Consider the following 25,588-nt stretch of genomic DNA (forward strand, 5'->3'; position numbering starts at 1 on the left):
GCGAACTCCAAATGCAGGCGTTGATATCTCTTTCGCATTTGGAGTACAGCGGGTGGCGGGTAACTTGAGTGCCCTCTGTGTCTCGCTGATATGATGTCTGCTACCATGATGCCAGCGGTGACGCGACTAAGGCAGGAGCGAGCGGCTGAGTGGGGGAGCAAGCCGCACCGGGAGGGGATGCAGACAGTGGTGAAGTGGCTGGTGGCATGGAGGCAGGCATGGTGCCCATGGTGTAATAGCGCCATGGCTCTAGCCATGCCTGCACCCCTGTAGATACACATCTGGCCCATACACTTGCATTGCTGTGTTAAAACAGGGTAATACAACACTGGTGGCTGGATGATAGTGTACTGGTCAAGGGCACTGCCTTTGACATGGGTGACCAGGGTTCAAATCCTGGCTATATTCAGTACAAAGGAACTGACTATAAGGCCACCCTGCAGTGTAAGGAGTTCAAGGCAAGACTCCCTAACACTGCACGGTGGCCTCTTGAGCACGTCCTTAGTGGCTGCAGCTCTTGAGCGCTTTGAGTCCAACAGGATAAAAGTGCTATACAAATGTTCAGATTATTATTATAACACAAACTTGCAACGAAAGTGTGAAAGTGGCTTTAGGGTGACTTCTAAATGCGTTCAGTCTAGTTGTAACAAAATTATGTAAAAACATCTATATTTACATATCTATAATGGAGCCAATTAGAACGGGTTAAAAAATGTTTTTTGATACATGGAGGAAAGTGGGGTCTAGTGCTGCGAGGAAACCTGGGAAGGGACCGAGAAAGAAAGAAAAAAATAGATTTTCCTCTTTTGCTTTAAATAGAAATTAATCAAAACAATAATTTAATATTGACTTAAAACTGATTTTGCCAGACTTGACAACCTCTCCTTATTGATGTAGCTGTGAAATCCTGCTCTGTCTTGGAGGTTCTTCTGTTGCATAATCCCTACAAAACTTGTCTGAGATTAAGTCAATTTTATTGCAAAGATAATAAAATTTTATGCCGACCGTTTGTGAAATAATATTTCTGAGATAATGATGTTCTTCTGAGTGTTGAAAATGGTCCCCCAATGTTTCGCTCTGTAGATTACGCCGGTGAATGATGAGCCTCCAGAGTTACAGTCTGGCCTGAAATCGAGCCTGGACTGTGCAGAGGGTGGTCAAGTCTACTTCACGGCTGAGAACCTCTACGCCACTGACCCGGACAGCGACGATGCCAAGCTCACGTACATTGTGGCCCGCATGCCCTTGTATGGCATGATCCAGAGACAAGGAATAGTGGTGGAGAAGTTCACCCAGCTGGACATTATCCAGAGGTTCATTTCATACATCCATACAGGTCAGATATTACACCTTTTCTTGAACTTTTTTAAATTTAAAGTCTAAATAAGAATTTCACGTTCAAGAGACTATCATTGCTCTGCACATTACATCCACTCCCTTACCTTTAATTGATACGACTGCATTTCATACATCTCCTGTTTCTTTCTCATCACATTCTTAACCCTTCTAATAGAAGCAGCAGTTTTGTATGGAGTGGGGATTGTTGAACCCTTTTTTTTGCTTTTACAGTCATCAGTGTCCCTCATGGTTTTTTTCCTCTTTTCATAAACCTGAGACACTTTTCAGTGGGACAAAAAGGAGTTGGAGATAAATCTCCTTTTGGAGGAATGTGTTTTGGGAATCACAGCCATAGGTGATGTTTCCTCAAACATCCATTTGTGAACCTGTAAAAGAAAGACAGCACTAAAGCCTGGTACACACATTCTTTAATTTTGATTGGCCAATCACTGCTTCCATGTAGTAGGAGTATTATGTTGAATACTATGTTGAATACTAGGTCAATACTATGAACAGATCGTGTAGGTAAGCTTTCATACTATATGGAAGTGGTAAAGTTGGCCAACCATTAGCCAATCAAAATTTGATGTTTGCACCCTAGGTAAAAGCTGTAAACCACCCATAAGGTGCCCATACATACATGAATCGGATGAGAATTGATTCCTATAAATGTTAGAACAATTGCAATTTGATCGATTTTGACAAAAAATGTATCAAAAGTTTCAAACACGCACGACAGAATATCTAGGTTGATGGGGGGCGCGGCAGGAGCGGTGGTAAATTGATCGCCTATAGGATTGAGCACAGAGTTTGTATGTTCTCCCCGTGTCTGCATGGGTTTACGCCGGTTTCTTCCCACATCCCCTAAAAATTCAGATAAGTTAATTGACTTGCAAAAAAAAGGTACCAACAAACATGTGCTGAGCCCTCCAGAGACAACAAACACATCTTGAATCCAAAAACAGAAGTTCTACATTTGTAATATTGCAAACTATCATATGGGGGCGCCTGACTATAGAATAAACTTACAGTTTTGTACTGTAAAGGCAGCATTACTTAAGACAAACTGCTTCCAAATGGCTAGCTGCATGAGTGTGTAGAGCCTACTTATAGACAACATGCACACCCTGCATTTAATTGGCCCTAGACTACAATGGATAATAACTAGGGATTAGTTAGACTGTGAGCTCATCTGAGCAAATCAAAAATCGATCAAACGTTTTGATCAGACAGGACAGAAAATCTAGGTTGATGTGGGAGCGTGGCAGGAGCATTGGTAGATAGGATTGCGCTGCATTGAACAGTGCAATGCTGTGAATTAATCGATTATCAATAGAGTCCCTTCTGAAATCCATTAAAAATCGATATACTGTGTATAGGAATCAATTCCTTCTGAATCGATCCCTTTCAGAAAGAATCATTTTGGAACATTGAGTGAAACTCTATGTGTTCCTGGCCAGTGATTGACTGTCCGATCTGATCATTGCAAATTGAAATGATAAGCAATCTGATCAGAGTCTTCAGAAATTTGATAGAACAATCATTTGTTGGCGATTAACACCATTAATGGTACCCAATCCGTATGATTGTTCGTTTGGTCAATTGTTAATTCAGGAGATTGTACCATACAAGGTCAGATTTATACTTTTCTCACCCCTAGGTCAAGTATGCTGGGACCTCCATGCGCATCAGTGTCCCTCCCATTCCATGTACAGCCCCCTCTTCCACGTATATCATCAATGTACTGCTGTTACTCTCTTTCATGTACAACTTCCTTGAGCATCAGCTTCCATTTTCATCTGTTGCTCCTTTTAAGCCTTCTCTTTCATTATGTAACAACCCTTATTTCATGTCCAGGTGCTCCCTGTGGCTGCAGCAGCCTAAGACCCGGGCATTCGTGGCCTTTTCAGAAATCCGGTCCTGCCCATTGATGGGCACCTTAACTCTATATAAAGCTCATTTTCAGTCTGTATTAAAACTTATTTTGCTCACTTTTTGTGCTATACAATAATGCTCGGAAAAGATTGAGGAACCAGCCTGACGACGAGCATACACTGTCTGGCAGTGTTCACTTGGAAGTGTTAATTACCAGCAAGTTGCAGTCTGTATTATGTTCTTGTTTTGAGACAACTGGTGTTACCATACAAACTGCCAAAGCCAATCAGGCGCCTTTAATGTATTCTACTGGTATTATTAACCACCTTTTTAAAATTCCGATTTGCGAACACAACAGGCTGACGTCCTTCCTGCCGATGCACCTGTCAAAGCCTTGCTTTCTGAAATGTTTTTCCCCGAAATCATTATTTTCCTGTGTAAAAAAAAACATTCTTCCTTCCCCAAATGAAACAACACACCAGATGCTCCCGATACTCGACTTCATACAGAAATAAAAGAATATTTGAAGTTTAATATAATTAAATACAATATTAACAACTAAGGAGGATATAACGCGTAAAAAAACAAGCTAGATATTGGCATAACTTCAATTCAACAAAAGAACTTCTCAGGGTTTTTCAGCATTTGTAAATTGACTTAAAGAGGAACTGTCAGCCAGAAAAAAATACACATATATAAGTAGATAAATACTTGCTCTACTTATATATGTATTGCACTGTCCATTTTGATTTTAGTGATTTTTCTACAGAAAAAAAAGAGAAAATCCTTCTTAACATTTCCCATTTAACTGTGGCTATTTTTAAAGAGATCCTGTGACAAAAAAAAGTTCCCCTTGGGGGTACTCACTTCGGGAGGGGGAAGCCTCAGGGTCCCAATGAGGCGTCCCCCTCCCCTGTAGCTGAAGGCAGTCCAGCGCTGGCTCCCCCGAAGTGTCCCGGAATCCTCCCTCGACAAGCCTGAAGAGCGTTGATAAGCGCTGATTTATTTACCTTTCCTGGCTCCAGCGGGGGCGCTGTTGCGGCTTTCCGCATGGACATAGGCGAAAATAGCCCATCTCCTTCGGGTCCTCTCTACTGCGCAGGAGAATTGCGCCTGCGCAGTAGAGCAGCCCGACAGTGATCGGCTATTTCCGCCTATCTCCGAGGCAGAGAGCCGATATTGCGCCTGCGCTGGAGCCGGGAAGGTAAATATTTACATCCCCGCTGTTCGGGGAGCTTGATCTCCGCCACCGTGGGACCGATGGGGACGGGGGAAGCCTCAGTAGAATCCGGAGGCTTCCCCCACCCCAGGTGAGTACCCCCCAGGGGAGGTTTTTCTCAGTACAGGTTTTCTTTAAGCCAATTCTGATGTCATTTCTAGAGATGGCCCGAACCTCTGATTTTAGGTTCGCGAACCTCCGCAAACGTTTGCAAACTTGCGAACGTTCGCGAAACGCAATAGACTTCAATGGGGAGGCGAACTTTGAAAGCTAGAAACATTTATGCTGGCCACAAAAGTGATGGAAAAGATGTTTCAAGGGGTCTAACATCTGAGTTTTTGCATGGATGAGTGGGATAGACGCCAAAAGTCCCGGGGAAAAATCTGGATTTGAGCCTGAGGCACAGCGCCGTTTTAAGGGCAGAAATTATATTGAATCCTAAATTGCAGGCCTAAAGTGCTTTAAAACATCTTGCATGTGTATACATCAATCAGGGAGTGTAATTAGAGCACTGCTTCACACTGACACACCAAAATCACTGTGTAACGCACCGCAAACAGCTGTTTGTATGGTGACGGCCGTGCTGGACTAATGCGCACCATGACGAGATTGCTCTTCCTCTGTGATATCAGGTAATGTCTGACTGCCTTATCAACTTTCGATGGTTATTTCTCTACCATTGTTAAAGCTTACATCTATTTTTTTTAATTACTTCTGCTTGCTGTTCAGTACCTTCAACGAGAATCTATTATGGAGGGCAAGTCTGCCACTGTGACCACAGGTAATGACCAGGGAATCAGGGTTCGATTCCGGTCCGGAGTGGGAGCCTGAGAAACGGCTACCACCACACATCCAAGTAAGGACCCATTTTCTGTATATGCAATGTACCTGCCCTGACCGTGCTTTGCAGACCAGGCATCTGTGGTCAGATGGACGCTTGACCCAGCGCTAGACGAACCAAATCGAAAGCATTTGCCAATAATGTGTTATGGAGGGCAAGTGTGCCATTCATTCAACTGTGTGAAACTTTCGATGGTACTTTCTGAGTACCATGGTGACCACGGCGGGTAATCCTGGTTCGATTCCAGTCCGGAGTGGGAACCTAAGAAACAGCTACCACCACCACACATCCAAGGAAGTCAGCAGGCACGCTGTGGGCAAAGGAGCAGGAACAGCTACCACACATCCAAAGAAGGCAGCAGGCATGGCATGCAAGTCCCGAGGTAGTGACCAAAAATAACAATACAGGAGGACTTTCGAAGCCCTGCTGTATACTGTATGAGACGAATCAACTTTAAATCCTTTAGAATCTGTTATGGAGGACAAATCTGCCATCCATTCAAGTGAAAGATATGCACTGACTGCCAGGTATAAAACAATGTGCAGTCACAGATGCAGTGAAAGGTATGCAGTGACTGCAAACAGCTGTTTGTGTAGTGACGGCCGTGCTGGACTGGTGCACACCATGACGAGAGTGCAGGGGATGGCGGGTTTCCAGTCCATATGGTCGCCGGGCTGAGGTAGCTGAATGACAGAACAGTGACCAGCTGATCAAATTTGGTCTGTCCACAATGAAGCAACAACATTATTATCTTTGGTGTGCCACCCCCCGAGACACTCATATAGCCAGTGGTCATTGCTTCATTGTGATACGCAAGCCACTTCAAAGTAACGATCACGAAGGGGAATTGACACATGTACATGCCTTTTGTTTTGTTGTTGCAGCCGCAGTGCAGCCAGAAAAATTAGGAAGGCATGTACACTCACCAGAAAAATTATTATTGCGGCCACTGCTAGCAGTGGCCTTAAACATTCAGAAATCCACCTGGAGTCCTGGTGGACCCTGTTGGTGGTGGCGGAGAAGGCAGTCAAGCGGCCTGCAGGCAGAGATGCTGTGTGGGGACCGACTTAGTCTTGGGGCAGGCAGTCACACGGCGTGCAGGCAGAGATGCTGTGTGTGGGGACTGACTTAGTCTTCGGGCAGGCCTGAGCGTGCTTTGCAGACCAGGCATCCATGGTCAGATGGACCCTTGACCCAACGCTGTGTGCCAGAGATGTCATCCACTTGCCTTTCAATATCACGGTACAGTCTAGGTATCGCCTTTTTTGAGAAAAAATTGCGGCCTGGTGTCTTCCACTGCGGTGTGTGGCTTTGCTTTTGTGTGCTGCTTTTTCTCAGGTAGTCATCCCATTGCAGTTTGTGCTTTGTAATCATGTGCCTTCGTAAGGTAGTTGTCCCTACGCGGGTCTTAGTCTTTCAACGGCTCAATTTTCGGTGGCAGAGAGTACAGATGGCATTGCTCTCATCTGAGGCAGACACACAAAAAAATGTCCACACCACTGAGCCCTGGGGTTATGGCACTTTGGTGGTGGCGGCTGACTGAGTGTTAAGTGGGGTGCCAGAATCAGAGCAGGAGGAGGAAGATATGTCACGCTTCCGTGAGGAAGCTGAGAAAGATGAGGTGTTCTGTATTAAATAGTCAACTACTTCCTGACAATATTGGGGGTTGATGGCACGTGCCTTCTTCTGAACACTGTGCTTTGGTCGAGGGCCGCACAAAATCACAACAGCGCGACCTCTAACAGACCTGCCAGGTGGCCTGCCTCTGGCTCTGCCTTTTGTTTTGCCCATATTGGGGGGGATGAAGTGAAAGGTATGCACTGACTTGACTAATACAATGTACGGTTACACAGGTGTAGTGAAAAGGTATGCAGTGACTGCTGGTACAACTATGTGCAGTTACACAGGTGCAATGAACAGGTTGCAGTGACTGGTATTACAAATGTGCAGCTGCCTGTCACACACACACACACACACACACAGGTACCCTGAATAGGTGCAATGACTGCTGGTATTAACAATGCGTGCGCTTACGTAGGTATAGGTAGTAGGTGCACTGAACAGTGAACAGGTGCAGTGATTGGGATTACAAATGTGCAGCTGCCTGTCACATACACACACACGGACTGCAATGACAGGTGCAATGACTGGTGGTATTAACAATGCGTGCGCTCACGTAGGTATAGGTAGGTAGGTGCACTGAACAGTGAACAGGTGCAGTGATTGGGATTACAAATGTGCAGCTGCCTGTCACACACACACACACGGACTGCAATGACAGATGCAATGACTGGTGGTATTAACAATGCGTGCGCTCCCGTAGGTATAGGTAGGAAGGTGCACTGAACAGTGAACAGGTGCAGTGATTGGGATTACAAATGTGCAGCTGCCTGTCACACACACAGGTAGTCACTGAATGTGCTGGGCCTGGCAGTGGCACAGTAGGAATTAAGGTGCCAAAGGCCAGCTGCGACTGACTGACAGGGCTGTATATAATGCAAGTGGGCCACACACACACAAAAAAAAAAAAGATCACAAGAACAAGATTAGATCTCAAAAGAGCTGTTGAGGGGTGCTTTTTAGCAATAAGAATCAGCAAGCTAACAAGCCTTCAAGAGCCTAACTAAGCTTTCCCTATAGCTCTCTCTGCAGCTGTTCTCCTTTCTCTAATTACTGCAGGCACACGAGTGAGTCAAATAGGTGACGCTGCCTGCCTTTTATAAGGGGGGTGGGGCTCCAGGAGGGAGTGTAGCCTGATTGGCTACAATGTGCCTGCTGACTGTGATGTATTGTAGAGGGTCAAAGTTGACCCTAATGATGCACTATGGGGGCAAATCGAACTTCCACAAAAGTTTGCGGTTCTCCGCGATCGCGAACCATGGAAGTTCGACGGTTCCCGTTCGCCGGCGAACAGTTCGGGCCATCTCTAGTCATTTCCTCCTTTACTATCCTCTGCCTGATTGTGTATGCATTGCCCGCCCTTCACTATAGAAAGTGCATTGTCTCAGCATGAGAAATATTGGCCAATCAGAGAGGAACAGAGATGTGGGAGGGGAAAACAGGATGGTAAAAGGCTTCAGCCAATCAGGCTGCATTAGTTAAGTCTAAGGGGAAAGTAGAGAAGCAAAAAAGGACAACCCAGCATGCCCTGCAACTTCCTTTTTGTGTACCAAATTTTATGTGTACCAAAAATGAGTCAGATAAACTGGGGAATGATCTTTTATCAACAAGAAAAGTAATAGTGATTTTAACTTTTGGATTGCCTGGTTAGCATCCTTATTACTTGTTTACCTTGGTTGTCCTTTTTTGCTTCTCTATTTTCCCTCAGACTCTTTTTCTCTTCTTTTACTGTACAAAAATCACTAAAATCAAAACGTGGACAGTGCAATACATATGTTATGTTTTTTTCTGAGATAGTATGGCTGACAGCTCGTCTTTAAGACACACTACATGTTACAGGACAGCTGACCCTTCCTCAGGTGTCTTTTCCCCTGAGGAAGGGTCAGCTGACCCATAACATGTAGTGTGTCTTTTAAGCTCAATAAACTACAAAAGCAAGTTTGAGCTAGTGGAGTGCCTTTTTCTTCTTATTAAAGTTAATTGACCTACCCCTATATTGGCCCTAGACTACAATGGACAAATAGGGATTAGTTAGATTGTGAGCTCCTCTGAGGGGCAGTTAGTTTTTTGTTTCAATGATCTTGCTTTGCAACTCTAGGGTCTCGGGTTCAAACTGTAACGATTGGTGTCAGCACACAGAGAGAATCGGATTATTGGTGATCTGCAGTATCACCAAGAATACAGATGTATACCTGATTATTGATGATCTGCAGAATCACCAATAATACAAGTATGACTAACCTCTGGACACTTAATAATGTGTAAGTGTTTGGGTGCAACAGTAGGAGGTTATCTCCCGTGGAGCGGGAGATACAAACACCACTGCAGCCAGTGGCCACCTGAGGGGCAGGTGACCTATGGCCGAGCAGGAGCTATCTCTAGAGATGAGATAGAGCAGCAGCCAGTGATTCCCTGATGGAATGGAATCAGACTGTACTGCAGCCAATGGACTCCTAATAGGAAGAGACCACTGACTGCACTGCAGGAAGGCCTCTCTGAGATACAGGAGGTCCTTGCAGCTAACTGACACCTGGTGGATTAGTGCCAAGGAAGTACAGACAGACTAATCACTCGGGGAACGAGTGACAGCCAGGAAGGTCAGACAGGCCAGGTCGGCAACACACGAGCATATTAGGTACAAAGACAGAAGACTGATTCGGTAACCGGATACAAGCAGGGTCAGCAACTGGTAGACAGATGGGCAGAGGTACCGAATCAGAAGGCAAGAGAGAGGTCAGCAAAGCAGAAGGTCATAACAGATATACATAAGCACAATTCTAATCTGAGGTGTGAGGTCCTTGGTCTCTACACCCGGGAACTGGTCTAAAGTATAACAGAGTAATGACACAGCAATCCTAAGCTTGGGTGTGAGGTCCTTGGTCTCTACACCCGGGAACTGGTCTAAAGAATAACAGAGTAATGACACAGCAATCCTAAGCTTGGGTGTGAGGTCCTTGGTTTCAACACCCTGGATCTGGTCTAGAGTATAACACAGCAATCCTAAGCTTGGGTGTGAGGTCCTTGGTTTCGGCACCCTGGAACTGGTCTAGAGTATAACAGAGAAATTACACAGCAATCCTAAGCTTGGGTGCGAGGTCCTTGGTCTCAACACCCTGGAACTAGTCTAGAGTATAACAGAGTAATGACACAGCAATCCTAAGCTTGGGTGTGAGGTCCTTGGTCTCAACACCCTGGAACTGGTCTAGAGTATAACAGAGTAATGACACAGCAATCCTAAGCTTGGGTGTGAGGTCCTTGGTCTCAACACCCTGGAACTGGTCTAGAATATAACAGAGTAATGCAAAGGTAATCTGGCTAAGTGTGAATTCACAGCTCCTGCTGGTTCTAACACACTGTACGATCTGACTGAGGTCTAAGTTCTCCCACGTAAGTATTCGCAACGGCAGACAACCAGCAACTGCAAGGCAAGATCTATATATACTCTAGCGCTGCTCAGCGCCGCTCAGCCAATCAGGAGTTCCGATGGAATCAGCTGATCATCCGGATCAGCTGATCCTTCTCCTGTTGGCATAAAGGTCCTGTCCTCTGGCATACAGGTCCTGTAACTCTCCCTCCGTGTGCACTAGAAGTCCCAGACAAACCAGACATATGTTGCTGTGCGGAAACCGCCGGTCTGAACGCGCAGACAGCCGCCCCGCCGCCAGACCGCGCGGCGGCATCTCCGCCATTCATTACACAAACCTTGACCAGCAAATTATCTGCCTGGAGTTTGTATGTTCTCCCCATGCTTGCTTGTGTTTTAAGCACGGTGGTTTCTGCTCACATTTCAAAAAACACTGCTGCTAAATTAACTGGTTTCTCCCCAAATCAGCCTTACACTATGGTAGATATATTATTATGTTATGACTATAGTAGGAATCAAACTTTAAGCTCTTCTGCAGGACAGTTAGGACATAAATTGTTGAATCTAGTGTGTTAGGTGCTGAAGGAGTGGAGACGTCAGCACTATATTATTATGTAGTAGTAGTATTTATATAGCGCCAACATCTTCCGCAGTGCTGTACAGAGTATATTGTCTTGTCACTTAACTGTCCCTTAAAGGCTCACAATCTAAGCCCTACCATAGTCATATGTCTATGCGTGTATCATAGTCTATGGCCAACTTAGGGGGAACCCAATTAACTTATTTGTAAGTTTTTGGGACATGGGAGGAAACCAGAGTGTGCGGAGGCAACCTACATAGACACAGGGAGTACATACAAATTCTGTGCAGATAGTGCCATGGAACCGGGGACCCAGCGCTGCAAGGTGAGAGTACACAATTTCCAGTGAAGGAGATTATTTGTGAGTTGACCATAGTTTTACTGTGGTCTGTGTCCCTGTTGGGGAGATTTATTTCACCAGTAACAGGAAGTAACTGAATGTCTCCAATGCTAAAGCAGGTGAATGTAAAAAACAGGTAAAAGTTCTAACTTCTTTCTGTCCATGTTGCCATTGGAGAGCTTGTTTCCTGTCATGAGTCCTTGAACAGGAAGTAAAGGAAACCTATATGACAGAGTTTCAGACACCAAATCAAATGTAGTGGGATGCAAAAGTTTGGGCAATCGTGTTAATCGTCGTGATTTTCCTGTGTAAATCGTTGGTTGCTACGATAAAAAATGTCAGTTAAATATATCATATAGGAGACACACAAAGTGATATTTGAGAAGTGAAATGAAGTTTATTGGATTTACAGAGAGTGTGCAATAATTGTTTAAACAAAATTAGGCAGGTTCATAAATTTGGGCACCACAAAAAGGAAATGAAATAAATATTTAGAAGACCCTCCTTTTGCAGAAATTACAGCCTCTAAACGCTTCCTGTAGGTTCCAATGAGAGTCTGGATTCTGGTTGAAGGTATTTTGGACCATTCCTCTTTACAAAACATCTCTAGTTCATTTAGGTTTGATGGCTTCCGAGCATGGACACCTCTCTTTAAATCACACCACAGATTTTCAATTATATTCTGGTCTGGGGACTGAGATGGCCATTCCGGAACATTTTACTTGTTCCTAAGGCATGAATGCCTTAGTGCATTTTGAGCAGTGTTTAGGGTCGTTGTCTTGTTAAAAGATCCAGCCCCGGTGCAGCTTAAACCTTTGTCACTGATTCCTGGACATTGGTCTTCAGAATCTGCTGATATTGGGCTCGATTCACAAAGCGGTGCTAACCCAGTTAGAGACTTTAGGCATGATAACCATTGCACCACGCTGGTGAAAAGCCAGTTTAGGCGTGATAAGTTTAGGCATGATAAGTTTAGATAAGTTTAGATCGCGCGCAAAGTCCCGCACGCAAAGCAGCGCCATTAAACTCTATGCGAAGTGCACCAGACTTTGCTAACGCAAAACTTTTGATCAGCTGTGCACTGCGGTGCTAACCCAGTTGGTGCTTAAACTTATCACGCCTATACTTATCACACCTAAACTTATCACACCTAAACTTGTCACGCCTAAACTTATCACACCTAAACTTATCATGCCTAAACTGAGTTTAGGCATGATAAAGGGCTTTTCACCAGCGTGCTAACTGTTAGCACCGCTTTGTGAATCAGGCCCATTGAGTGGAAACCATGCGTCCCTCAACTTTGACAATATTCCCAGTCCCTGCACTGGCCACACAGCCCCAAAGCATGATGGAACCACCACCATATTTTACTGCAGGTAGCAAGTGTTTTTCTTGGAATGCTGTGTTGTTTTTCCTCCATACATAACGTCCCTTGTTATGCCCAAATAACTCAATTTTAGTTTCATTAGTCCACAGCACCTTATTTTAAAATTAAGCTGGCTTGTCCAAATGTGCTTCAGCATGCCTCAAGTGGCTTTGTTTGTGCTGTGGGCAGAGAAAAGGCTTCCTCTGCATCACTCTCGCATACAGCATCTTCTTGCGTAAAGTGCGCTTAATGGTTGAACGATGCACAGTAACTCCATCTGCAGTAAGATGATGTTGTAAGTCTTTGGTGCTGGTCTGTGCGTTGACTCTGACTGTTCTCACCATTCGTCGCTTCTGTTTATCCAAGATTTTTCTTGGTCTTCCACTTTAAGCTTTTACTTGAACTGAGCATTTGGTATTCCATTTCCACAATATGTTCCTAACTGTGGAAACAGACAGCTGAAATCTCTGAGACAGTTTTCTGTATCCTTCCTCTAAACCATGATGGTGATCAATCTTTGTCTTCAGGTCATTTGCGAGGTGTTTTGAGATCCCCATGTTGCTACTCTTCAGAGAAAATTAAAAGAGGAAGGAAACTTACAATTGACCCCCTTAAACACTCTTTCTCATAGTTGGATTCAACTTTGTATGTAGGTAAAGGGTCACTGAGCTTACCAAGCCAATTTGAGTTCTAAGAATTAGTTCTAAAGGTTTTGGAATCAATAAAATGACAACAGTGCCCACATTTATGCGCCAGTCTAATTTTATTTGAAGAGTAACTGTCAGGCTGCAAAAGCTAATTTAAACCTCTATTCTCCTGTGTTAAACAGTTTAGAAGGAAGCCAAAAAGGCAATACTGAAGTTAAAAATCTCTCTTAGTTTTGATGTGTGCTGAACTGCAAGGATGTTAGACCCAAGCTCTTAAGAAGCCGAGAGCCGCATACCATACAGCAAAGCATTCTGGGGCCCTCCCCTCGGCTGCTAGTGATAAGTTACAGGGCTCGTGTTACAACAGCAGCAGCTCACAGCACTGAAAAAACTCCCGGCAGAGTACACTGCAGGAGTCCGTATTGTTCCTAGCCACATGGCTAATTAATATTCACTGCACAGTAGTGTTTTACATTACCGATCTTTTGTGTGAGTCTAATCATCAGGAAGCAGGCAGGACATGACGACACATTTGGCTTCATAGGAGACAGACAAACATGGAACCTGCCTTGAGCTGTCAGGAGCATCATTCTCTGCAAATACTATATAAAGATTCTGTGAAATCCAAACGTGGACAGTGAAATGCATATGTAATGTAAGTACAGCCAATGTCTAGCTACTGATATATGTGTTTATTTTCTCTGAGACCCTATACCTAACAGCTCCTCTTTAAACAATTATTATGTACTTTCGATAAATCCAATAAACTTAATTTCTCTTCTTAAACATCACTGTGTGTCTCTCCTATATGATATATTTCACTGACATTTTATATTGTAACAACCAACGGTTTATACAGTAAAACCATGACGATTAACAAGGTTGCCCAAACTTTCGCACCCCACTGTATGAGGTTGTAAATATCCTTTACCCGCTCTATTCAAAACTAAAGAGACATTTGGCTAGAGTTCTACTTTAATATGCCAATGCAATCCAATGCAACTTAGAAATTCAGACTCTTTAAATCCTCCTTTTTAACAAACAGCCCACAATGAACGTTTTTTTTTTTGGGGGGGGGGGGGGGGGGGACTTGGCAGGATTTCATGGTGCTTAACATGTTTTTCTGCACTTTAAGGAGGCGAGATCGGTGCCCATCCCCGGGTGGATACGGTTACGCTAATAGTCTCTGATGGCGAGTCCACTACAGCTGACACCTGTTGCTTTGATGGTCCACTGCCCCCGCCGATTCCACTTCACGCCAGCCTTCCAGTCTACGATCTGAATATCACTATTACACCCATCAATAATCAGCAGCCTATAATACACATTGGTGAGTACGATGCAGCTAACGAGGTCACAGTTCCGCTATGGAGCCGCTGGAGTGGAAGGTAATTAAGCATCCATCAAAAGCATCTCAAAGACTAGCGTGATTCACCATATGTTATAGCCGGGATGTAGGTGGCTAAAAATATCCGTACGACGGAAGACTCTGTGGCAGCCAGCCGCAGAATGCTTCACCATGTCACAACTGTGCTTTTTCTGATGCCTGCTCTCACAAGCAGGGCTGTACAGCAGCAGCAGGCACGCATGGGCTCTTCACAGGTGTTGCTGTTTACATTCAGGTGAAAGGAAAATCGGTCATTGGGTTTGGAACTGTCTGAACCAAATAGTAGCGCCGTAGGCTTTATCTTTAAAGAGACACTGAAGTGAAAAAAATGATGATATAATGATTTGTATGTATAGTACAGCTAAGAAATAAAACATTCAGAGCAGAGACATGAGTCTAATATTGTTTCCAGTGCAGGAAAAGTTAAGAAACTCCAGTTGTTATCTATGCAAAAGAGCCACTGAGCTGCACTTTCAAAGTCGCAGAGAGCTCTGTCTTCTGAAACTTATTATCTCAACTGTCTGGCACTGTATTGTTTGTTTTTATGCAGAGGACAGTTCAAAAGTTTTCTTGCCTGCTCTGTAAAATCATGTAGAATGCTGAGTGTAGTGTGTAAATTGCAAATATTACAGTATGATGCAATGTTATAAAAAAAACTATATACATTAAAATAAAAATATGAGAATATTTTCTTTGCTACTATTGTTCTAGTAATTATCCGTACTACACAACCAATTCATTATATCATAATTTGTTTTTTGCGTCAGTGTCGCTTACGACCGGCTAACGCCAATAGGCGGCGGCAGGTTGTAAGTAGAATTACATTTCTATGTCAGTTCACGGAGGGTGTCTCCGTGAACAGCCTGCGAGCCTCCGATCGCGGCTTGCAGGCTAATTGTAAACACGCGGGGAAGAAATCCCCGCTGTTTACATCATACGGCGCTGCTGCGCAGCAGCGCCGTAAAGGAGATCGGCGATCCCCGGCCTCTGATTGGCCGGGGATCGCCGGCATCTGATAGGCTGAAGCCTATCAGAGGCGGCGCAGGACGGATCGCTGTCCTGTGCCGCCCACAGCAAGGAGGGGAGGGAGGGAAAGGGAGCGAGGCCTGAAATCACTGCGGAGGGGGGCTTTGAGGAGCCCCCCCCCTGCAACACGCAGGTAGCTGGCGGCGATCAGACCCCCCCAGCAGGACATCCCCCTAGTGGGGAAAAAAGGGGGGAAGTCTGGTCGCCCTGCTGCAAATACGATCTGTGCTGTGCGCTGAATAGCCCACCCAGCACAGATCCTTCCAAAATAGCCTGGTCCTTAAGTGGTTACTAAATCTTTATCAAGGTCTGAGGGGAATCTCTATTAAAAAAAATAAAAACAAAAATATTGCAAGGCTATTCCTAACGTAATCAAAAAATGGTCCCTCAAGCTCTGTTATATAAACAAGAAAAACTAAAAAAGCTTGCACATACAAAAATTGGTGTGTATATAATAAAGGCTCTGGTTAAAAAGGGCGACAGATGTAAACGATATTGAAGTTATTGTTTAGTAAAATGGGCGCCAGGATGCCGTAAAATAGTTTATGATACTGAATTTCTGCTATTCCCCACTGTAACCTCTGTTTTTATGTTTACTGAAATAAACACCAGTAAAAGTGATAAAATATTGGTTAATCTACCAATATTGTACTACTTTATTCATATAGTAATAGTATCTTTAATACTTACTGATATTTTACTATAACCTAATCTCTCCCTACTGTTACACAGAACCCTCCCCTCCTGGTGCCTAACCCGAGACCCACCTGGTTGTGCCTAACGCTCAGAACCCCCTTGGTGGTGCCTAAGCCTAAGATCCCCCTAGTAGTAGCTAACCCTAAGATCCCCCTGATGGTACCTAACCCTAAGATCTCCCTGATGGTACCTAACCCTAAGATCGCCCTGGTGGTACCTAACCCTAAGATCTCCCTGGTGGTGCCTAACCCTAAGAACTCCCCTGGTGGTACCTAAGCCCAAGACACCCCCCCCCCTGGTATTAGCTAACCCCAAGACCCCCCTGGTGGTGCTTAACCCTAAGATCCCCCTGGTGGTGCCTAACCCTAACCACCCCCCAATGGTGCCCCCCGGGAAAGTGCCTAAACTTAATCCCCTGTTTTGTTTGTGTAATATCAAGAAGTATATGATTGTTTATGGTTTTATTTAACATAAAATAAAAAAATTATAATAATTGAGCAGTCAAAACTAAACTTATTAAAATAAACTTTTTTTTGTAACAAATAAGTTTTATTGATTTTGTACAGTACAACCATTCACATATACATAATACGTAGTACAATAATATCCACAACCCGCCCAGGGAGTACACCCGGTCAAGAAGAGCCAACCAGTTTCTATAGAAATATTTTGGGAACAACTTCAGTCACCAAATACAGATTTACTATGTGTCGGGGTAGTTAGAGAAGGCTTTAGGTAACTGGAGAAGTGGGAGGGTAATCAGAACATAATCAGTGGGTGGTGCTCTCTGGCCCCTGTCTTATTAGAGTGGATCCCTAATTCACATTAATGTGTAGCTGTGTATCTAAATTCTATCTCTGGGATGTATTGTGGTTAGAAACTGAGATAGCAGCTACCAGGTTGGCAGCATCAATTGGAAAATAAAATAAATATATTTAAAATGTATTAATAATTTGCTAGTTCTATAACAATATTAATATATATCACTAGAGGGGTCCATGGATCGCTTAGTGATATAGACTGGGATCCTATAGGAGACTACTACTATTTGAAGGATTGCAGTAGTCTCCCCATCCAGCCATTATAATGCTGTTAGCCTATAGCCTTATTTACAGAACCAATGTTCTATTGATAAAATTCTAGCCCTGAGGCTGGGTCTTCAGAGGAAAACCTTGCTTCTGACTGGCCATTTTGTTCACAGAAAAATCACTAATTGGTCAGGAAGTCATCATGACCAGTCAGTACCTTCGCTATAGAGGAGTTGGCCAATCAATTGCTTGGGTTAATCAGAAGGTCCATGTCTAGGGTTAGATAGGTGATAAAACTTGCCAACGTGGCAGACATTGCTTTATCAGACTGGATCGGGAAGATGCGACATGCAAAGGATCCAGAAAAATCACTTCATACACCATCGAAAAACACTGTATTGTATTCTTAAAACATCATGGCAGGTAAAAGCATTCCAATGACGTGCGCTGGGTCTCCATAGTGACACATGGCATTTTGAACATATAGTTCTTCATCAATCTGCCACGGCAGTGTGTGTTTCCTTCCCCCAGTATAGGTAGCCAGGCATATGTGTTCCAGAATAGGTAGCTAGGCATAAGTGCATCAGTACAGGTAGCCAGGCATATGTGCACCAGAATAGGTAGCCAGGCAGATGTGCAGCACTATAGGTAGCCAGGCATATGTGCTCCAGAATAGGTAGCCAGGCATATGTGCTCCAGAATAGGTAGCCAGGCAAATGTGCACCAGAATAGGTAGCCAGGCAGATGTGCAGCACTATAGGTAGCCAGGCATATGTGCTCCAGAATAGGTAGCAAGGCATATGTGAACCAGTACAAGTGGCCAGGCATATGTGCACCAGTATAGGTAGCCAGGCAAATGTGCACCAGTATAGGTAGCCAGGCAAATGTGCACCAGTATAGGTAGCCAGGCATATGTGCACCAGTATAGGTAGCCAGGCATATGTGCACCAGTATAGGTAGCCAGACATAAGTGCACCAGTATAGGTAGCTAGGCATATGTGCACCATTATAGGTAGCCAGGCATATGTGCACCAGTATAGGTAGCCAGGCATATGTGCACCAGTATAGGTAGCCAAGCATATGTGCACCAGTATAGGTAGCCAGACATAAGTGCACCAGTATAGGTAGCTAGGCATATGTGCACCATTATAGGTAGCCAGGCATATGTGCACCAGTATAGGTAGCCAGGCATATGTACACCAGTACAGGTAGCCAGGCATATGTGCACCCGTATAGGTAGCCAGGCATATGTGCACCAGTACAGGTAGCTAGGCATATGTGCACCAGTATAGGTAGCCAGGCATATGTGCACCAGTATAGGTAGCTAGGCATATGTGCTCCAGTACAGGTAGCCAAGCATATGTGCACCAGTATAGGTAGCCAGGCATATGTGCTCCAGTATAGGTAGCCAGGCATATGTGCACCAGTATATTTAGCCAGGCATATGTGCACCAATATAGATAGCAAGGCATATGTGCACCAGTACATTTAGCCAGGCATATGTGCACCAATATAGATAGCCAGGCATATGTGCACCAGTATAGGTAGCCAGGCATATGTGCACCAGTATAGGTAGCAGCACCCATATGTGCACCAGTACAGGTAGCCAGTCATATGTGCTCCAGTATAGGTAGCACCCATATGTGCACCAGTACAGGTAGCCAGTCATATGTGCTCCAGTATAGGTAGCACCCATATGTGCACCAGTACAGGTAGCCAGTCATATGTGCTCCAGTATAGGTAGCCAGGCATATGTGCCATAGTACTGGTAGCCAGGCATATGTGAACCAGTACAAGTAGCCAGGCATATGTGAACCAGTACAAGTGGCCAGGCATATGTATTAGGTAGCTAGAGGAACCTCAGTATTAACTAGCTAGAGGTGCCCCTGACTGAAGGGAGATCTCCTCAGTGGAATGCCAAGAGTTGGGTGAGTAACATCTAACTTACACTCTCATCAAGACTGCGTAGGGAAGGAGGGAGGGAGGTGCTCAAGGAGGGGAGTGAGCCGCCTTTCCATCTTTAGGTGCCTGTAGGTACATGCCTACAGTGCCTTATTGTCAATCCGGCCCTGGTTACAATTACCATACTTGGGAACAGCGTGAAACTGGGTTCGTTAGACTTTATATTGTGTTACAACAATTATTCCAAATTGACTCTTCATAATTTACTATATTTAACTTCATGTTGTCTTTTGTATTCACAGGAGATATATTTGTGGTAGACGAAGGTTCCTCTCACGTCATCACCATAAACCACCTGAATGCCTCTGATATGGATACTTTGGCTGAGGGTTTAACACTTTACATGGAGACGCAGCCACAGTTCGGTTACCTGCTGAACACGTTACCTCTGCCTGGATCAGAGAAGAGCACCACTGAGATTCGAATAAGTAAATTCCATTTCCTGGATTTCTTTGTTTAAAGCGATCCCCTAGCCAAAGCTCAGGATCAAAATAATATACTCACCTGTTGAGAGGGAAGCCTCACCACCCTTGGTTGTCTGATGTACCTCGTTTCTGAGCGTGGCCCCTCTCCACATCAGGGCCACGCAGCTCCTGTTCTTGCAGCATGGCCGCGCATTAGACACGTGAGCACAGCCACACATATGCAGCAGCACAGAGCCCGCGGCTCCGCCTTACTGTGCATATGCAGACTGGCTTGTGCGGCCAAGCTTCAAGAAAAGGAGTTGCATGGCCCCGATATGATTAGCAACAATGCCTTGTCGCTAGTATTCCGGTGATCCTCGCTCATCGACGGGGGACATCAGAGTACCGAGGGAAGCCTCAATAGGATCCTGAGGCTTCCCTCTCTTTAACCACTTAAGTACCAGTGGTCTCTGCCCCCTTAAGGACCAGAGACCGCTGGTACCAGAAACGGTGGAACACTGGCGAATAACGACGAATCGCCGCGCATACTCGCCGCAATTGCCGTCACTGCTGCACGTCAGGAACCTGGGCCACCCACTCTGCCATTATAGACGTCTCTATGACTGCAGAGTTCCTGTGAGCTGGTCAGGGGCCGCTTTCATTGGCTCCTGGCCCTGTCTTTCAATGTAAGACAATGGTAGCTGTCACATTGATAGACAGGGTCAAGGCTCTGCCGTTATAGAGACGGAGAGACAGCGGTGAGATGGTCGGGAGAGACAAAAGCAGCGAGAACGTGCGGCATCCACAATTTTCTAAGGAAACGGATGATTATACGATCTTCCAATAAAAATTGTACCTTTAATGGGCATCTTTAGCCATATATTGTTAAACAGTATCTGCAGTTGAAAACAGCTGGTTCACAGGAGACCTGAAGATGCCCCTTAACAGCGTGGCTGGATTCACAGCGGTCAGTTGTATAACACAAGTGTTAAAATGCATGTGAACTGCAATTGATATTGGACATAGACTTAAATACAAAGCCTGCATGCAGGGATGGATTTCTGGCAAGGCTACATAGGCCCAGGCCTTGGGCGACTGCTGTCAATTGAGACACCTGGTGAACTTAGTGCAATTTCCACCTCGTGCTACACTCCAGGCAGGGGTGTAGCAATAGGGGGAGCAGAGGTTGTGACTGCATCGGGGCCCTTGGGCCATATGGGCCCCGAGGGGCCCTCCCTCAACTGCATTGTTAGCTCTCTATTGGTCCTGTGCTCATAATAATCACTTCTATAGATACTTTAAATAGTGGTAATCATTAACAAACTGTTCCCCATCCCCTTCTTGCACCTCCGACACTGTTATTGCCATTGGCAGGTTTTGGTGCGCTGTATCAATTGTTATGCATAGAGTGCTTAGGGGGCCCCAATGTAAAACTTGCATCGGGGCCCACAGATCTTTAGCTACACCGCTGACTCCAGGTGGATATGCCTTTTCCACTGGGATTAGATGCAACGTTCCCCCCTCGTGAATCCACTCGCCGGATGGCAGCTTGATACTTGGCACGTAGTGATATGCAGTAATCCACGCTCCTCAAACCGGTCTCCACTTAAAACTTCTTTATTAAATGCAATAAAGGCAATCCAGCGTACATCGGACATCAAAGGAACCCTGGCCGCGGATACAGGGCACTCAGTCCTTGCTTGGTTTGCCTGCACTTCCGGAATGTCAGCGTGCTGCCTGGCTCCGCCCTAACATTTATATTGCACTTTTCTCCTGGCAGACTCAAAGCGCCAGAGCTGCAGCCACTAGGACGCTCTCTATAGGCAGTAGCAGTGTTAGGGAGTCTTGCCCAATGTCTCCTACTGAATAGGTGCAGCTTACTGAACAGGCAGAGACGAGAGTGGAACTCAGGTGTCCTGTGTCAGAAGCAGAGTCCTTAACCAGGGGCGGAGCCAGGCAGCACGCTGACATTCCGGAATTGCAGGCAAACCAAGCGAGGACTGAGTGCCCTGTATCCACGGCCAGGGTTGCTTTGATGTCCGATGTACGCTGGATTGCCTTTTTTTGCTTTTAATAAAGAAGTTTTAAGTGGAGACTGGTTTGAGGAGCGTGGATTACTGCATATCACTACGTGCCAAGTATCAAGCTGCCATCCGGCGAGTGGATTCACAAGGGGTGAACGTTGTATCTAATCCCAGTGGTGAAGGCACTTCCCCCTGGAGTGCAGCACGAGGTGAACATTGCACTAAGTTCAAACAGTGCTGAGCACTATGTGCGCTCTCTTTATTCTGTTTTCATTATAGGGGTCACATCTCTGCTGGAGATTAGGACTAAGTATGCGCAACATGTGACTTGTGGCCTTGCATAGAATTGTATGGGCAGTGAGTTGACATGCAGAATTATCCTGCAACACAACTGAGCACTGTGAACCTAGCCTGTGATCAAATAGGTATGAAAACAAGGATAATGCCATCGTTCAGGATTGATTGGGCCCACCAAATACAATATATAATATTGTATATAATACAATACAATTGGTATAATCAGACTGAAAATAAGATTGCAGATGAAGATGGCAAGGCAGTCTGCTATCTGTACAAAAGGGTGCAGCACTGGGACCCCTGAACCAGAGGGGCCCACCAGGGGCCCTCTTTAAACCCGTTTATTAGATCATTATTGGTGCTAAGCTGATAATGATCACCTCTATGGGCTTGATTCACAAAGCCGTGCTAACTGTTTAGCACGGGTGTGCTAAACAGTTAGCACGTGAAGTGCCGTTCGTGGACTTTTGCGCGCACAAAAAAAAACCAGTACCCTCTGTATACTGTATTTTAAGTTAATTGGTCTTGGAACTTCTCCTATAAAGTTAGAGACATGCTTATTATAGCTGTCAAAGAGGAAGCCTTTCTATCAGTGGTGCTCAGCAAGATTTCGGATATCCGAACTACCCAGATAATCCAAACTTTTTCCACTATACGAACTTTCCACTATACGAGAGAGAGAGAGAGAGAGAGAGAGAGAGAGAGCTTTCTATGAGGGTCATCTGGAAATAGTGTTTTACCTTGTCTGTAATCCCGAGTTTAGCTCGATCTAGCCGCCGGGGGCTCAATGCAGAGTATAGCGCGCAGCGGGCGCTTTTACTCACCTCCTGGGGAATCCAGACATCGGTAGCCGTTCTCCTTCCTGTCCTCCGAGGCTCTAAATCCCTCTGGTGGGATCGCTGTCATCGATCTCACTACAGAGTGACAGCGCCACCCAGAGGACAGAGGTAAAGTTGTAGCGCTGGAGCCCAGGGAGGTGAGTGAGAGCAGGGGCTGCTGCAGAGACTCTAGCGGCATGATTTTTTCCCTATTTGAGGGTCTGAAACGTTTTAAGAACACCCTAAAATCTGGGAAATAATCATACCGCCGGGGAGGTTAAGAAAACATTTTATTTATTTTACTTTAGACACACGGGCCCATATGCAATTCACTTTTTCACCTGCGTTTTCTCCTAAGTGAAATTTTCGAACTTGTCAATAAAATGCCTTTTAAACCACCAACAAGAAAACAAATACTCAAAATAATTTTTATAGTACCTTTTCACATACTTTTTGGTACTTTTTTTCCATTGCAAAATCCTAAAAAGTTATTATAAATCGAAGATGAAAAATTATCTCCTAGGAAAAAACTCAGGTGGAAAAAATGAATTGCATATGGCCCCTGGCCCTTTCAATTCACTTTTTCTCCTTAGTTTTCTCCTAGGAGATAATTCTTCATCTTATGTTTAACCACTTCCCGACCGCCCACTACACAGGGGCGGCGGGGAAGTGAAGCCCTGCAGGACGGCCTCACCCACAGAGGCGGCGGTCCATTTAAGGGCATGGGCGGAGCGATCGCGTCATCCGTGACGCGATCCTCCGCCGGCGCCTGTCACCGCTCGCTCGCCGCAACATCCCGCCGGCTATACGGAAGCGCCGGCGGGATGTTAACCCCGCGATCGCCGCATACAAAGTGTATAATACACTTTGTAATGTTTACAAAGTGTATTATACAGGCTGCCTCCTGCCCTGGTGGTCCCAGTGTCCGAGGGACCACCAGGGCAGGCTGCAGCCACCCTAGTCTGCACCCAAGCACACTGATTTCTCCCCCCCCTGCCCCAGATCGCCCACAGCACCCATCAGACCCCCCCCTGCCCACCCCCCAGACCCCTGTTTGCACCCAATCACCCCCCTAATCACCCATCAATCACTCCCTGTCACTATCTGTCAACGCTATTTTTTTTTTATTCCCCCCCCCTGCTCCCTGCCCCCTCCTGATCACCCCCCACCCCTCAGATTCTCCCCAGACCCCCCCCCAGACCACCCCCCCCCCTGTTTACTGTATGCATCTATCCCCCTGATCACCTGTCAATCACCTGTCAATCACCCGTCAATCACCCATCAATCACCCGTCAATCACCCCCTGTCACTGCCACCCATCAATCAGCCCCTAACCTGCCCCTTGCGGGCAATCTGATCACCCACCCACACCAATAGATCGCCCACAGATCCGACATCAGATCACCTCCCAAATCCATTGTTTACATCTATTCTCTCCTCTAAACACCCACTAATTACCCATCAATCACCCATCAATCACCCCCTATCACCACTTGTCACTTTTACCTATCAGATCAGACCCTAATCTGCCCCTTGCGGGCACCCAATCACCCGCCCACACGCTCAGATTGCCCTCTGACCCCCCCTTATCAATTCACCAGTGCATTAATTACATCTGTTCTTCCCTGTAATAACCCACTGATCACCTGTCAATCACCTGCCAATCACCTATCACCCCCTGTCACCCCCTGTCACTGCCACCCATCAATCAGCCCCTAACCTGCCCCTTGCGGGCAATCTGATCACCCACCCACACCATTAGATCGCCCGCAAACCCGCCGTCAGATTACCTCCCAAATGTATCGTTTACATCTGTTATCTTCTCTAAACACCCACTAATTACCCATCAATCACCCCCTATCACCACCTGTCACTGTTACCTATCAGATCAGACCCTAATCTGCCCCTTGCGGGCACCCAATCACCCGCCCACACGCTCAGATTGCCCTCAGACCCCCCCCCCCCTTATCAATTCGCCAGTGCATTAATTACATCTGTCCTTCCCTGTAATAACCCACTGATCACCTGTCAATCACCTGCCAATCACCTATCACCCATCAATCACCCCCTGTCACTGCCACCCAACAATCAGCCCCTAACCTGCCCCTTGCGGGCAATCTGATCACCCACCCACACCAATAGATCGCCCGCAGATCCGACATCAGATCACCACCCAAGCGCAGTGTTTCCATCTATTCTCTCCTCTAAACACCCACTAATTACCCATCAATCACCCATCAATCACTCCCTATCACCACCTGTCACTGTTACCTATCAGATCAGACCCTAATCTGCCCCTTGCGGGCACCCAATCGACCGCCTACACGCTCAGATTGCCCTCAGACCCCCCTTATCAATTCGCCAGTGCAATATTTACATCTGTTCTCCCCTGTAATAACCCACTGATTACTTGTCAATCACCTATCAATCACCCATCAATCACCCCCTGTCACTGCCACCCATCAATCACCCCCTGTCACTGCCACCCATCAATCACCCGCTGTCACTGCCACCCATCAATCAGCCCCTAACCTGCCCCTTGCGGGCAAACTGATCACCCACCCACACCAATAGATCGCCCGCAGATCCGACATCAGATCACCACCCAAGCGCAGTGTTTCCATCTATTCTCTACCCTAAACACCCACTAATTACCCATCAATCACCCCCTGTCACTGCTACCTATCAGATTAGACCCCTATCTGCCCCTAGGGCACTCAATCACCCGCCCACACCCTCAGAATGCCCTCAGACCC

The 25,588-nt window shown here is 45.7% G+C and overlaps 1 protein-coding gene across 3 annotated transcripts in view; it reads left to right on the plus strand.

The window, feature by feature from the left end:
* LOC137520871 (FRAS1-related extracellular matrix protein 1-like) overlaps positions 1 to 25,588 on the plus strand; it is a 288,103-nt gene that overhangs the window by 83,220 nt on the left and 179,295 nt on the right. For all 3 annotated transcript variants that reach the window (XM_068239387.1, XM_068239388.1, XM_068239386.1), the window contains 3 exons: positions 1,084 to 1,336; positions 14,326 to 14,520; positions 19,532 to 19,717. In XM_068239387.1, coding sequence (XP_068095488.1) covers positions 1,084 to 1,336; positions 14,326 to 14,520; positions 19,532 to 19,717 — 634 coding nt within the window. The remainder of the gene's footprint in view (positions 1 to 1,083; positions 1,337 to 14,325; positions 14,521 to 19,531; positions 19,718 to 25,588) is intronic.

Source organism: Hyperolius riggenbachi, chromosome 6 (genome assembly GCF_040937935.1).
Source record: "Hyperolius riggenbachi isolate aHypRig1 chromosome 6, aHypRig1.pri, whole genome shotgun sequence".
In the NCBI taxonomy this organism is placed as follows: Eukaryota; Metazoa; Chordata; class Amphibia; order Anura; family Hyperoliidae; genus Hyperolius; species Hyperolius riggenbachi.